At 39.5% G+C, this 14,837-nt stretch overlaps 1 protein-coding gene and 1 pseudogene across 3 annotated transcripts; one reads left to right on the forward strand and one right to left on the reverse strand.

Annotated features, from left to right (window-relative positions):
• The first annotated feature begins 4,608 nt into the window (after nucleotides 1-4,608).
• LOC140875345 (uncharacterized) lies at nucleotides 4,609-11,040 on the forward strand. 3 transcript variants are annotated; one of them, XM_073279010.1, is made up of 15 exons: nucleotides 4,609-4,793; nucleotides 4,922-5,068; nucleotides 5,476-5,549; nucleotides 5,629-5,773; nucleotides 5,860-5,948; nucleotides 6,039-6,189; nucleotides 6,274-6,467; nucleotides 7,485-7,687; nucleotides 7,767-7,865; nucleotides 8,576-8,697; nucleotides 8,912-9,013; nucleotides 9,599-9,708; nucleotides 9,837-9,924; nucleotides 10,145-10,341; nucleotides 10,805-11,040. In XM_073279010.1, exons 2-15 carry the CDS (start codon nucleotides 4,937-4,939, stop codon nucleotides 11,022-11,024), a joined length of 1,926 nt encoding a protein of 641 aa, XP_073135111.1. In that variant the 5' UTR covers nucleotides 4,609-4,793; nucleotides 4,922-4,936; the 3' UTR covers nucleotides 11,025-11,040. The 3 variants fall into 3 exon arrangements, with proteins under 3 accessions (XP_073135111.1, XP_073135110.1, XP_073135112.1); XM_073279009.1 differs by having other exon boundaries at nucleotides 4,609-4,763; XM_073279011.1 differs by having other exon boundaries at nucleotides 4,609-4,763; nucleotides 5,686-5,773.
• Nucleotides 11,041-11,393: 353 nt separating this feature from the next.
• On the reverse strand, nucleotides 11,394-12,630 carry LOC140876145 (cytochrome P450 76T24-like; annotated as a pseudogene).
• Between the last annotated feature and the right edge of the window lie 2,207 nt (nucleotides 12,631-14,837).

Raw genomic sequence — 14,837 nt, forward strand, 5'->3', positions numbered from 1 at the left:
TTGTAATATTTTCCACCTGGGCCTGGAGAGCTTGGGTTTCGCTTGATCGACGGTCCTGAGCTTCGGCTAACCTCAGCCTCCAGGTCTCTTGCACCCAAACTATATCTGCCCGGGAACTTTCCAATGTTCCCCGCAGGGACTGAACTTCTGCCACATGGATCTCTTGCATATTGGTCATCTGTAGGCGGAGCTGAGCAATGCACTTTTCAAAAGAGCCGCTCCTATCACTCTCCCTGACAAGGCAAGAATTGGCCTCATCCAGGGCATTAGCCAGCATGCACAAACCCTGCATCCGAAATCACAGACAGTCAAAATGGGGGAGATAGAATATTATTTGCACTATAAGAGATAGGGACTTACCTTATAAACATGTGAAATACCCTCATAAAGTTTGGAGGTGATGCCCCGGGCCGATAGTAAAGAGTGATCCTCGGGGGACATCAAGCTCTGGATCATGGCCATTCTGGAAGAAGCTGTCCGCGATAGGAAAAGGGGGAACCGAGAACCCCATGCAGAATCCTCCACCCGGCTACCCCAGACACAGCTAGTCTGCTTGCCACTAGGAGCATACATTTCCCAATCCGCCACAGGTGGGACCATAGAAGGATTCAGAGCAGTAGGAGGAGGAATTTCCTTGGAGAGGTTTTCCTCTGTGTCACTCAGGACAACTGTCTCGTGTGCCTGAGTGGCTTTACTCTTATGGTGGGAGAGCGGTATTTCATCTTCTAAATCTTTCGGGGACAAGGACAGTTGGGCACGAGATCCTAGTAGGGGTGGAGCCATTATTATAGCCCTGGTATCCGTGGCCTGAGCACCTACTTGGGGAGGCACAAGCAGGAGAAGTGTGGATTGGACAGGGGGAGAGGAGGTCGTTGTTGGAGGGAGGGATCTCTCCTTCTCCTTTGAGACTTTTTTGGAGGCGCGGTTTTCTTATTCCACCCTGGCCTTTTTTCTCCTTTCTGCCAGAGCCTGAGTTCTTTCTTTAGCAGCTTTTCTCTCCACCGCCCGCTTTGAAAATTCCTCTTTCATCATACTTGATGGGTCTACTGCAAAAGTAACATATAAGCGTAAGCACATAAAGTAATTAGAAGATGTAGAGGGATGGTGACCGAGACAATTACCAGGTTGAGCCCCCGGGGCGCCGTACGCATCAATCACCTGGTTAAGGGGATTTTCCACCCGGGTACCCAACCCATAATAAATCATATTATTGCTCGTTAATAGGAGGGAAGAAGGAAAATTTTTGTTTCCCACTAGTGCTAGGCTACGGATGTATGGTTCCTCGATCTTATAATGATCCGGGAGCTCAGGCTGAGGAGGGAGACTAGATATGAACCCGGTCTTAAAGGAGAAAGTAACTGGGGGATGGGTAAAGAAATATCTCTCTTTTCACCCTTTCACAGAAGATGGAATATCGGAGATGAAGCGGGTATTTAGCCGGGCGGATAGGGAAAAAGCCCCCTCATTAAACCGACAGGTAAAAAAGTAGTGAAAGATAATAGGGGTGATGATCAAATTGTGCATTTTAAAAAAATGTAAGTAGAGGCCATGATTCAAAAAGAGTTCGGATGGAATTGATTAACTGGAATGCCGAAGAAGTCAGCTATTGCTAAGTAAAATGGGGGAATGGGGAACCGGAGACCGTTGCGAATTTGGTCTCGAAAAAAAGGTATGGCAACCTGCCGGGGGAGTATCAGAGGAACTTCTTGGTAGTGGGCGGAATATGGAGTAAGAAAAAGGAATTTCCCCTGAATGGCATAGCTTTTCCGCAGCCTCTTGAGACAAGGTGCTGGGGAGATAAGTGTACCAGCCCAAGGCAGGAGAAGGGGGAACAGATGCGAGGGGTTTAGGATTCTTAACCTTTTTTATCCTTTTATTTTTGGGTCAGAGGAGGAGGCCATGGCCGGTCCAACCCTAGAGCGCAAAGTTTTCTTGGGGTAACGGGGACGGGAAGGAAGAGCAGAAGTGGAGAATGCGTCGCTCGAGCCACCGCTTGGCTCCTCATCTCTAGGATCTTTTGACATTCGCACCAGAGGTAGAAGAAGTTTCGGTAGACATGATGAGAAGAAGAAAAACTTACCAGGAAGAAAAACTACGAAGAAGATGGCAAGGGGTGAGCTCCGAATATTCCAGAAAAGCTGAAGAGGGTAAGGAGAATGCGCAACAAAGAAGACGGTAGGGAAGAAACCAAATAAAAAAACGAATTATATACATAAAGGCTGAAAGATCTAAACCGTACATTTTGAAATGAACGGTGGAGATGTACGAAGCGTGCTCAGGAAGGTGAAGCGACAACGGATAGAATCCTGAAACACACACATACACACACACTACGAAGCGGTTAGGGTTGACGTCAGGCCGGTGATTCACCCAAGCTCACAGTCAAGAGGGCCGTGTGGATGCTAATTTCTCGGGACAGCGAAGCAGGTTCTAGCCCGACTATTTTTGGAAGGTGTGGTGATATCCCGGTAAGATAACCCGGGTGATTTCAAGGACCCGGGTGACCTTAAGTACCCGGGTAATCACTGAGGCCCGGGTAAGTTGCGGAGGCCGGGCATTCAGGAGAAGGGTCCCGGGAACCGAAAGAATAGAGAAGCTGGTGGGACCTGGGTTTTTTCCAAGATTCTAAAAAACATGAAGCGCGTCGAAGCGTGGAGGTCAAGCTTCAAGCTTAAGCGAGCTTAGAACGAGTTTAAGCGTGAAAAAACATTTTTAATTTTTATTATAATTTTAATTATTTTAAGACAAACATTAAATAAAATATTAGATTAACCATAAATATATGATTTAATAGATAATTCAAGTTCTAAACTATAAATATACATATTTATAAAAATCTTTTCATTTTAAAAAACAAATGAAATCTTCCATTCTAAAAAGCGATCACTTAATCGAGCTTAAGCGTATTAAAGCTTAAGCGAGAATAAGCGTCGTTTAAGCGAGCTTTTTAGAACACTGGTTTTTTTTTATGTTTAAGGGTCAGGAAGAGGCCACGCCTACTTTGAGTATGTCAGGTTCTTATTACAGACCAAATCATTACTAATCACGTTTCAACGGTATGAGTTTTTCCCAGAGATTACGGGGTGTCTAATCACATGTGATAACTGTCCCATCACATTAAAAGCCTTCTAGAAACTCATACTTCGTAATCATTAATAACCCCGTCAGACGGGTATAAATATCAGGCTTTGGGGCCTGGCCAAGGTACCTTCATCATCACTCAATACCATTATCTTGCACACACTCACTCTCTCAAAAAACCTTCATAAGCTCACTCCATACATCTTAACCTGACTTAAGCATCGGAGTGGCGACGCCGAAAACCCCTCTGGCTCCCCACTTACGAGCTTCTTGTTTTCTGGTGCGTAAGAATCTTCCAAGGTGAAACCAGGGAGCTTGCTGCTATTTCACCCGGGACCTTACCCACTACCCGGAGATCCATTTTATAATAATCGCATCATAGTTAATTTTAGCAAGCAAGTGTTTGAAACTTAGAATTTAAAAAAAGAAATAATTATCAGATTTTTTTTATCGTATACACATCTATAATTTATTCTTGTGTAGTACGTCTGATTTTATTTTATTTTATTTTGAAAGGGTGTGCGTATGATTTTATAAATACACGTACACACCTTAATTCCAACATATTTCATGTTCCCTTGAATCAAATATATATTTCAAGTTCTTGTTCAGTCTGTTACATCACTTGGTATAATTTTATATACGGATCGAAACTTTTGTGGTTATTGTGATGGACATGTTTAAACGGATGGACTGTTGCATGTAATCTGGGCTTTAAAGCCCATCAACTTATTTGAAAGTTGAAACGCAAATTTTCTGGGTTTGGACTAGGGGTATTATCGAGCCGAACCGAGCTCGAGTAGCACACTACTCGAGCTCGAGCTTTTATATTATATATATATATAAAAATTAAAAATATATAAATAAATAAATAAATAAAATATTATATTATATATATATATATAAATATAATAAATAAAATATTATAAATAAATATATAAATATTATAAATAAATTAATATATAAATATAATATAATATTATATATATTATATTTATATTTATATATATTTATATTATTTTTTAATATATATATATGTGGCTTATCGAATAGCTCGCGAGCTACTCGATCATATAGTTTCAAAGCTCGACTCGAGCTCGATTGTATGCTCGAGCTACTCGAGCTCAAGCTTGAGCTCGGTCAAATCGAGCTCGAGTCGAGCTTTGACCGAGCTACTCGCGAGTTGCTCATGAGTAGCTCGACTCGTTTATATCCCTAGTTTGGACTCTACATATTTTGCAACTTCTAAAAATAAAAATAAGTTTTATGGATTTTTAAAAGTTGCAAATACTATTTTTTTAATATAGTAAGCTTGTAATATTATTAATGAGGAACAATGTCCAAGATTACAAGATTAAGCGCGACATAGAGAATATTGATAATTTATTTATTATGGTATTCACGTATACAAGTTATAAATATATACCAAGGAACAAATATTTTTGATGTTTTATTTGTTTATTGGGCCTGAATGAATGTAAATGAGATCCTATTAGAAAATACATCAACGGAACTCGGCTAGTTTCATCCGATCGAAGGCACAGATAACGGCGACTAACGGCGTCAGGCACAGAACAGAATAGGGAGGGAACATAATAATTCAAGATAGAATCGAGAACCGCGAAATAAATTGGGGAAGATTATGGACATCTGATGGGGATTTTTTTGATTTTAAAGCCCAGGTTCTTTCATTTCTAATTTTTATAATCAAGGTTTAATTTTTATGCTTTTTTTTTTTCTTGTTATCTTGGTTGTGAATTCTGATTATTTTACGCAATTTATCGGAGTTACTTCTCTCTTCTTTCGTATCTAAAGACTATATTTGATGTTTTTTGGTCAGTTGCATTTGAAGAGGATGACAAAGTTCGCTACTTCTACTCAAATGTTTTCGTCGAATGCTATTCAGCTTGGTGGTGGATCAGGAGGTGGTGGTGGTTCAAAGATTTCAACTTCCACTTTGAAGCGGAAAACTCCCTCAGAGTTGCGGGTAATATTTGTGTTATGCAATGTAGACTGCACATACAAGGGTGAGATGAAAGAATATATGATATATATGGAGTGTGATTTGCTGAACGGAATCGACTCTAAGGTAGTGTTTGGAAAAGCTTCAATAAGCACTTGTCGGCTTTTTCTTAACAAAAGCCGAGAAGTGCTTCTCTCCCAAACACTACCTAACAAGATATAGCTTGTAACAGAGTGAACAGTTTTACCGGGGCGAAATCCAGGAATTAGAGCAATGGAAGACTTAAACTTAATGTATAAATTATATATTAAGATGAAAAAAAAAGGTTAAGGAGTGGGCTGAGCTTTGGGTGTGGGAAGGGTGAGATTTAGTAGACTAAGCTATATCTGCCCTTGAGTTTTACAATTATGCCTTTTCCCCCCTTCTGCTAGGGAGAACTACTGAAGAGAAAGAATGTAGTGGAGCTTGTCGACGAATCTCCAGCCCCAGTTCTTAATTCCACGAGGTAAATTTTATTTCTTATTTTTTTTTATAGGTTTCTGTGGATTTCTTTTCATTAGTATTGAGTTCCTTAGTTACTGTAGAAACGCAGATGGAGAGCTTTCCGTGTCTAAGAAATCTAACTCATTTAAAGCACCTAGATATATTGACACGCGGATGGATGAACTGTTTCCAGTCACTAAAAACAATATCATCCTCAAGCTGCTTTCCGGAAATAAAAATACTGAGGTTACTTTGGCTATACCCCTTTTCACTTGCATTACACACCCCTTTTTACTTACATCATATACTTGTTATGAAATTTACACTGGCAGGAAACTGTTTGTAACGAGTATGTTGGCAGCCTGAAGACTTCTGTTGTTCCCATGGATTTGAATGGCAATCATCAAGCTGAAAACTCACAGTACTTTTTGTTTTGAGTTAGCGGTATTGATTGGACAATGCCATTACATTTATGATTAATAATAAATTTATTTTCTGTGTTCCCTCGAAGTTTGGATGATACCGTTGCTCCAGGAAGTAGCAAAAACTACTCAAGTCAAGCGAGCAACACGAGCAAAAAATGTAGCAACATTACTTTTCAGAGTGTTCGAGAGCTTTCATTGGGTGATGATAAGTTAAATGGCTCCTCGTTTGTTGATATGGTAACACTGTACCATAAAGTTCTATGTGAAACAGAAGTTGAGCATTTTCAATAAAAAAATGTTGTGAATCTTTTTCATGTACAGGATAAAGCTTTAAAGGGATTAGTTTCAAATGAACCTCATAGTCTGTCAGCTCAACTAGTTGATTCTGTTGATAATATACGACAAGTTATGCCGAAAAGCTTTTGTTTGGAATTTCATGTACCTGGAGACGATATTCCTCTGGATTTGACCCTTAAAACTACTATGCGAGTAATATCTACATCCTCTGTGAATTGGTGAGTTTATCACTTTATCTATGCATCAATGGATGCTAACCTTGACATTGTCTAGATATTGTTAATTCATACATAATGTTAAAAGTCGGTGTCTAAAAAGAAATTTGACGACCATTATTTAACCATTATTATGAATTATGATGACATGTTAAGGACATCAAAAGTTTGTGGTTTTGAATGCTATGTTAACCAAGTCATCAAACTGTATGTTTATTCATTGTCTAAAAAGAAACTTGACGACCATTATTTAACCATTATTATGATGACATGTTAAGGACATCAAAAGTTTGTGGTTTTGAATGCTATGTTAACCAAGTCATCAAACTGTATGTTCATTCATGTTTAATTGTTTTTTTTGTATGAACTAATATTCGGCTCATATTCTTATTGGTAAACTTTATGATGCCATTTCTTTGAGCTATCAGTTATGTTGGTAACTATGGGTTAAGATGCTTTTTCTCATTGGTGAACCATGTTCTACACAGATCTTTCCGGTTGCTAAGCAGCTTGTAAAACTATGTTTTAATGCTTGCAGCACTTATTTTTATGCATTAATATCTGGTTCTCCCAGTTACAAAAAATAGATTTTTATTTTGATCCCACATTGGGAAACAAAATTCATAACCATTAGGAGTGCACGGCACAAAAGTCAAGACACATGCCTTTCAAAAGTAAGGCACTGTGAGGGAAAAACAATGTATATCAAACAATCTAATCATTAAACTGTGAACTGTAAATCCCAAATGAAGAATTTAAGCTCACTGATTAAGATTATAAATGATAAATTATGCATTTCACCAAAATAATTTCCATAAAGTTTAATAAAGTAATAAATCAATCAATAGATAATTAGTGATTTAGGTCTCAGGAGTTGCCAAACATATAAAAATAAATTTTCTGGGGGAATATGACTGGAAGTTATTTTTTGAAATTGTGTCAACCTGTTTCCCTGAGCTATAGATATTTTATCTTTGCCACAATTTGTGCATTTATCCTCTGTATTTCATGGTCCCACAGGTTTCATAGGTTAACGAATTGTGGCACCTCCAGTGGTTTGTCTCAATTTACATCAGTTCATTGTACTAGTCAAAGCACAGGCTGCACATCTGAGCCTACATCTAACTGCCAATCAAGGAATCCACGGACTTTTCATTCTTGGGTTTACCCTCCATCAATTCTACCTCGTTCAGTTATGGCAGCATTGACCTCTGCTGCAGGAGGTATCACTATAGAAACTCTCACCTTTGTTTTTTGAACTTCTGTATGTTCCCAATCTTAATGTTGATTTTGTTTATCAAGCGCAAATGGGCTTCCTGAGTAATCGGCAGCAGGCATGGGAGGATTCATTTCGATGTCTTTACTATATGCTTCGGAAAAAAATGTGTAAAATATTTTACGGTAATCGACGTTTTGCAGCATTTTTTTTAATATTTGTGTATACACTTCAAGAATTCTTCTTCTTACTTGTGATGCTCTTTATTTCTTGATCACACGAATGCTTTAAATAGACAATGTTCATTATTATTATAATTAATGGGAAAGGTAGTCTGTTTTGAGTTTTTCAGGGTTCATCATTTTTATTTGTTTCGCTATCAAATATGCCTGCAGTTCCAATTTTCATAGACCAACTAGGATTAAACATTCCCAACCCACATTTCGTCGAAATTCCTATAGCCTCAGTCCCGTGGCATAATCCTTCAGAAAAAAAAAAAAATCATGCACCATGGATTCTTTATGGGTTTCATCCTGAAAGAATTTCTGAGGCAGAATCATGTTTGCTGCTTCATGAAGGAGTATAAAATGCACGTGAAAGCAGTAAGAATAAATCACAGTAACTTTTACTCTTGTAAAGATTTCTAAAAGTGACCACTGATTTGCTTGATAATTCTCCATAACTGCTTTCCATGATGTTATAAAGTTTGCTTTGTTAAAACTATAGATATAGATATAAGATATGACAGATATGATCAAGTTAGGAAGGACTATCTGTTATCTTAAAAAAGTTGGAAGGTTGCGATCAGATTTTTTTTGAAGTTTACTATATTTGACTTTCCTCGTCAAGGAGAAAAATCACTTTCATTTTCCCGTTATTTTTTGAACTTTTGCAGTGTGCACTGAGCAGTTTGTAGTTATGTTCACCGGGCTCTGTAGTCCAAAAGAAACCAAGTGCTCTTGCTTGGCCTATGTATCACAATCAACCACAAATTTAAGGTCGCTTCTAAAAGAACATGTAAGGCTATTTTCTTCTAAAGGGACGAATTTGTAGGTTTAGCAGCTATAGTATCAGTGTATCACATTCCTAAGTGCCTTCCTGTTGCAATTTCATGTCTGTTATAAAATTAATGATATTTTCTGTTTATTATGCAAAATTTCATTTTGCTAGTCTTTCATTGTTGATCTGCGACTCAAAAGATTCATTGTTGAATTTGTATATTTGATTGCAGGGTGCATCTTTCTCAATGCCCCTTTGCTACTCGAAAGTGGAAGAAGCTGCTGCAGAAGACCTTGTCGAACTTTCTGAAATAGAAAAATATAATCTCGGCCAGGTTTGCACTTTGTCCATCTTCGTCCAATATAAAAGGTGAAGCATCCTTTAGGAATTATGATTACTTGATAATTCACTGCCAAGGGATCATCATCAGCATTTCTTGTTCAAAAACTTTGAACCATAAGATGTTGCTCTTGTTCATTCCCCACAAACATTTCTTATAGTGGCCAATGAAATTTTACTGCTATTAAATCCTAAGTTTTATGCTTTAGGAAAATGAAATATTAGATAACTCCATTTCAGTCTTTACAATTTATAAAGTGAATAAGGTAGTTTTTGCAAATGCTTAAAAAAAACTATTAGACTTTTCTTTACAAATTTTTCAAAAATTTGCAAGAATAGCGTTTGCAAGTGCTTTAAAAGAAGTGATTATGGACTTTTCTTTACAACTATTTGATGATCACTTAAAAATTTTCAAGATTAGCGTTTGCAAGTGCTTTAAAAGAAGTGATTATGGACTTTTCTTTACAAATATTTGATGATCGCTTTTTTTAAAGCATTTGCAAATCTATATAATTGGGTGAGACTTTGTTGACTTCATTTAAATTATTGTGGTTGCGCTTAATCATAATTTATGCTTCAGGCTCGAGCTGTGGAGACCATGACTGGGATAGATAATACTCCACAATCTTTGCTGATGTTTACTGGGAACAAGAGCGTTCATGCATTATATGATTTTCTTTTGAACTATAGGTCAGTTATCTGGTCAATTTTGGTTATTATATGTCAGCAAAAGGACTGATGCACTGGAATTTGTGATATGAGAACTGAAAACCATTTTGTTCTGTCTCATCAAAATTTCTTGTTTGATATGCTTGCAGATTCTTTATGACCTCTTTGACTGGTGGTGACGTTCCCATGCTGTATTCACCAGTTGCTTTCCAGAATGCTGCTCTTTCTGCTCCCGAGGTTGGTTCCACTGATATGTTTTTTTTCTTTATTAAATCAATTGAAGTTGTAGTTGATTTAAGGCAATCTTCATAGGTTAGATAATATTTAAGTTTTTTTTCTTTATTAAAATTGTTTCATTCATATGAACTGAGAATACCAGGACACAATGACCTGAGTGAATTGATATTTTTGTAGAAGCTGTTGGATCTATAAAATTGTCTCGCCTTCTATGATGCAGGTGAGATGTAGACAACTGCGGAAAGCCGACTACATATCTTTAAAGCAAAAGGAATCTGACATGAATAGTGCTCCTTATAGCGATTCATCGAGCGGCATCTGCTATAGTATTGATATTAGGGACGTCTATCTCCCACCATGGGTGATCGGTGGCATATGCAATGCTTTGTGCTCTAACGGGGTTGATTTTCAAGCAAGGTATACAAATTTTCATCGTTAGAGTTTGACCCCGCTGAAAATTTATTCTTGTTGCTGTTTTGTTAAAATAATAAATCATTTTTCAGACTGGATTAGTATGCCATCGGTTTTTACACAGATCAATTCAGCCATTTGTCACGATAACCTATTGTTCCAATGCCTTTTACCTCTTTGAAATTCTGGGCACCATTAGGGCAAAGTGAAACCATGAATGGAACCAATATATCATGAATGAGTTCCATCTTCTTTCAGAAATAATAAATGTTTTCTTATTCATGTCCGCGTTTGGCATCAGTTTTTGGCTTATTTCTGCAAGAACCAATATATCATGATTGTACTGACGTTCCTCTACTCACTGTCTTGAATACAAATCTATTTTCCCAAAGATTGAGCTTTAGTTATTGCATGGAGCCGATTTCCACAACCGAATGTTCGATTACCTTTTCATCTGATTGATATGCAGCTTTGTGACGGAATCCACGTCAGTTGGCTTGAACATTGGTCTAGGCAGAGCCAAGGAACAACCTGCTCAGCAAGCTGTAGCAGACAAACCATTACAAGAAAGCAGTTACTCTTTCGATATTCCTTACGCGACTCGTTCACGTCACACAGAAAATGCATTTTTAAAAGGATTGAAATACAGTGGCAGTTGTTATACAGCTTCAGTAACACCAGTTGTATAGGTTTACATAATTTATTTCTTCCAATTGCATACCAAAGTGAAGTACTAAATAATTTTTTGTAGCATGATATATGACACATTCACAAGAATTATAAGTGTAAAGATTTCACGCATATCACTGCTATAGTCTCTCAAGGACATGAGGTTGAGAATAAATTAAGCTCACAATATAAAACATATAGTATTTGACTTTAAAAAAAATGTAGTATTTATTTTATATAAATTCCTAACACAACATTTGAATCTAGCAACATGAAATTTATAAAGTTACATATTCAAATGACATCAAGGTAGCCATTTTCTACAATAATTCTCAAACATGCATGCATGCATGTATTTTAAGTTTCAAACATTATTTGAAATTATATTCTCACAGCTTCACAGGAATAACTTTGAGAGGCACTGCCTTCTTCAACGACAAACCGAACTTCTCGTTCAAGTCCATTTCCCCCTCAAGTTTCCAGTCGAACTCAAGGATCAACGTTGCCACCATTAAGTGCACCATATGGTAAGCCAAGGGCAGTCCAGGACACATCCTCCTCCCCGATCCAAACGGAATGAGCTCGAAATCTTGGCCTCTAACATCTATCTTGCTGTCCAAAAATCGTTCAGGCTCGAATATATCTGGGTCCGACCATGCACTTGGATCTCGCCCGATTTTCCATAGATTCACAAGTATTTGCGCATTTTTCGGTACTATATATTCATTCACTTCTGTATCTGCCTCTGCTTTGTGAGGTATTAGCAAAGGCCCCGGAGGGTGGAGCCTGAAGACTTCCTTTGAGTACCGCTCGTAAATATTGAAGATTCGATATATCATATTCTTGTTGCAATCTTTGATCGATTATATCCTTAAAAATTGGCAATACTTTCCCCACATAAGCCTTGCTTTTGCGCTTAATCCCTTGTGGATCAAAAGGCTTCAGAACCGGAAAGTAATCTGCAAGGTTTGGTGTCCCAGCAAGCTCCATCATACCATGCACGAGTTCTTTTAGTTCTTGCGACGAATCAGAGTCAAATTGAGCAAAATCAATCGAGAACAAACTGGCAGATAAGATTAAGCGATGTTGTGAAGGCCGCATCAGCAATATCCACGGCTCGGCTGGTACGGCAGCATTCGTGGATGTATTCGCGCAGTTTCCGAAGCTTTTCTTGGCGTAGGTATTGGCTGGAGTCGAGTCTCGGCAAGGAGAACATGTGTTCTTTGCATGTTTTACGAAGGAACCGCCATCGGGAGGTGGTGGGTTACGTATCCATGCTATCGACACCTTGCTGTGGTCGTAAACTTCCGATGCCGCCGGGTTGGTTCGTCCCGAGAAAACATTGTCGTGTTTTTGAAGCACTTGTTTTGCTAGTTCCGGTGATGACGCCACGATCGTGTTCACGCTGCCAAGCTTGAGATGCAGTATGGGCCCATATTGTTCGGATAGTTTGGCGAGGGATCGGTGCGGGTGTTGACCGAGTTCGAGGATGTTTCCGATGATCGGCAATGGGTACGGGCCCGGAGGGAGCTTACGACGCCGATGGGAGGTGGATCTTATTACAAGGACATACAAACATGTGAATACAAGAATGGATAGGGAAACAAAGGATAGCAAAAGATCCATTAGTACTTGTGATTAATTGCTTGTTCAGGAAATTAACTTGGGATCGTTGATTATGTAACATTTTTGGACCCGTAATACAATTATATAAGTTAAAAATTATTATGAATTTGATCGAATGCATATTGATACCCCGGTGAAATATCCCGGGTTATCACCAAACCCAAGTGGTTGTCAAGAGCCCGGATGCGGAATGGTTTCTAGATTGATGGGCAAAAGAAGGGCAAAAGAAGACTGGGAAAAAGTAGAGCCCAAACGAAGTAGGGAGGAGTCTTTCCTTGCCTTGCCAAGGGCTGTCTTCCCTTCCCTTGCCAAGAGGTCTTTTCCCTTGACAAGAGGTGTCCTCTCTTGCCTTGCCAGGAGGAGTCTTCCCTTGCCTCCCAGCACCCTGGCGTCCAGCACCCTGGCCTCCCAGCACCCTAGCATCTAGCACCCTGGCTCCCAGCACCCTGGCCTCGAGCACCCTGGCCTTGAGCACCTCGTCATCCAGGCTAGAGGACCCTTCCCAGGCCAAATCATAACATGGGTCCCACAACATGGGCACCATATGAAAGTGACAAAGAATAATAATGAGTAGGCATGGGCTTTATCCAGAAATTGCAGAAAACATCTTGTCACCTTTAATGTTGTCAGGAGACCCATTCCATTCAATCATTACTCTTCCTCAAGAGTTCCCTATAAATACCAGGTCCCTGGGTCTGGTTAAGACATGTTTTTTATGTTCTTTTACGTTCATCTACATCTTCATATTCATACTCAATTTCTCTAAATATCGTAAGCCCACTCCATACATCTTAATCTAACTTAAGCATCGGAGTGGCGATGCCGGTGAACCCTCCGGTGCCCCCACTGACAAGTTTTCTTGTTTCTTGGTGCGTAGGCTTCGTATTCTGAGGAACGAGAAAGCTTGCTGTTATTTTACCCGGGTCTTATACCCACCACCCGAAGAACCATTTTATGATAATCGCATAATTGGCGCCGTCTGTGGGAAATTGAGTTTGAGGCGTAGATTAAATTTCTCCCTATCTCTCTCGTTTGATAAAAGAAATAGCGTAACTTTGAGATTTCTGAATCCCCTGCTGCTCTATCAGGTTTGCTTCGCGAATTGCAAAAATTTTCTTGGAAGGTTGCTGGTATGATTTTCTTGCTTGGGTATTGTTTGTTTGGGCTTACCTATCCCATGGTGGTATGTTTCAGCAGCGGAGCTTTGGGTGTTTCTTGTACGCCTTGTGGGATTTTTTTGGTTTTGGGTATTACTCGCCTTGTTCATCTTATTTGTCAGGCCTTCTTCTTCGAGTTCGGAGACCTCTGTTTTGATTGTAGTTACTCCGGGATCACTCTTTGGTGGAGAGTTACCCAGGCATAACCAATGAGAACTCCAAAGGCGGCGGAGGATGATATTCGTGCTCGGCCTCAAAGAACCAGAGGTGCCCGGGTTAGAGAACTTGGGAATTGGTGTGCGGTTCCTGAGTTTGAAGCGCCCATTTTCCGATACAAACATTCCCTCACCTCGGGCGAGAGAAATTTGTGGTTGGAGAGTTTCCATCACTACGTTGATGGGTGTAGCTTGGGAACCCGGGATATAATGTCACTGGCCTCGGGCTGCTGTCAAGTTTTTAGAAGAGGGAGTGCCAAAGTTGGAACAATTTGAGTTTTAAACCACATAATATGAAAGAGATGGAGCAGAGTATCTCTGTTGGATGCTTTGTGAGGTTCAATGCCAAAAATCCGAGCGGCCACCGTATAATCCCACTGGAGAAGCTTAAAAGTGTTGGCATCCTCCTTCCGGGCTGCGCTTCGCATCTATGCCGAGTACCGGTCCCCAATGATAGCTATGACTGAGTAGCTCGAGTCCGCGATGAGCCACCCGAGTCTACTAAATGTATAATCACAAGCCCGGGCCGACTTGTTTCTGCCAGGGCTAAGTAAGCCACCTCCTCATAAACAACATCGGAGGTAGAACTCCTTCACCTACTAAAACAAACACCGCACTGGTAACTCTACCACCTCTCACAAGTCAGTGAGGAATTGGTGTTCGTCGTGCCGTGTTCATGTTTTCCCGGATCTTGAGGAAAAAATGCTTCACCAAGCACATCATCTTTGTCGACCTGCCGACCTCATCAACTCACGTACAAGTACACAGCCTACTGTCACACGATCCTGATTAGAACTCCATTCGAAGATGACTTGCGGAGACTCCGTCATGTTGA

This window comes from Henckelia pumila, chromosome 1, assembly GCF_033568475.1.
Source record: "Henckelia pumila isolate YLH828 chromosome 1, ASM3356847v2, whole genome shotgun sequence".
Classification (NCBI taxonomy): domain Eukaryota; kingdom Viridiplantae; phylum Streptophyta; class Magnoliopsida; order Lamiales; family Gesneriaceae; genus Henckelia; species Henckelia pumila.

Bases quoted from the DNA above. Each gene is read 5' to 3' on its own strand.
- LOC140875345 (XM_073279010.1), top strand. From the start codon at position 4,937: ATGACAAAGTTCGCTACTTCTACTCAAATGTTTTCGTCGAATGCTATT. The intron at 5,550-5,628 runs GTAAATTTTATT...TAGTTACTGTAG, and splicing joins CCAGTTCTTAATTCCACGAG to AAACGCAGATGGAGAGCTTT. The intron at 10,342-10,804 runs GTATACAAATTT...ATTGATATGCAG, and splicing joins GGGGTTGATTTTCAAGCAAG to CTTTGTGACGGAATCCACGT.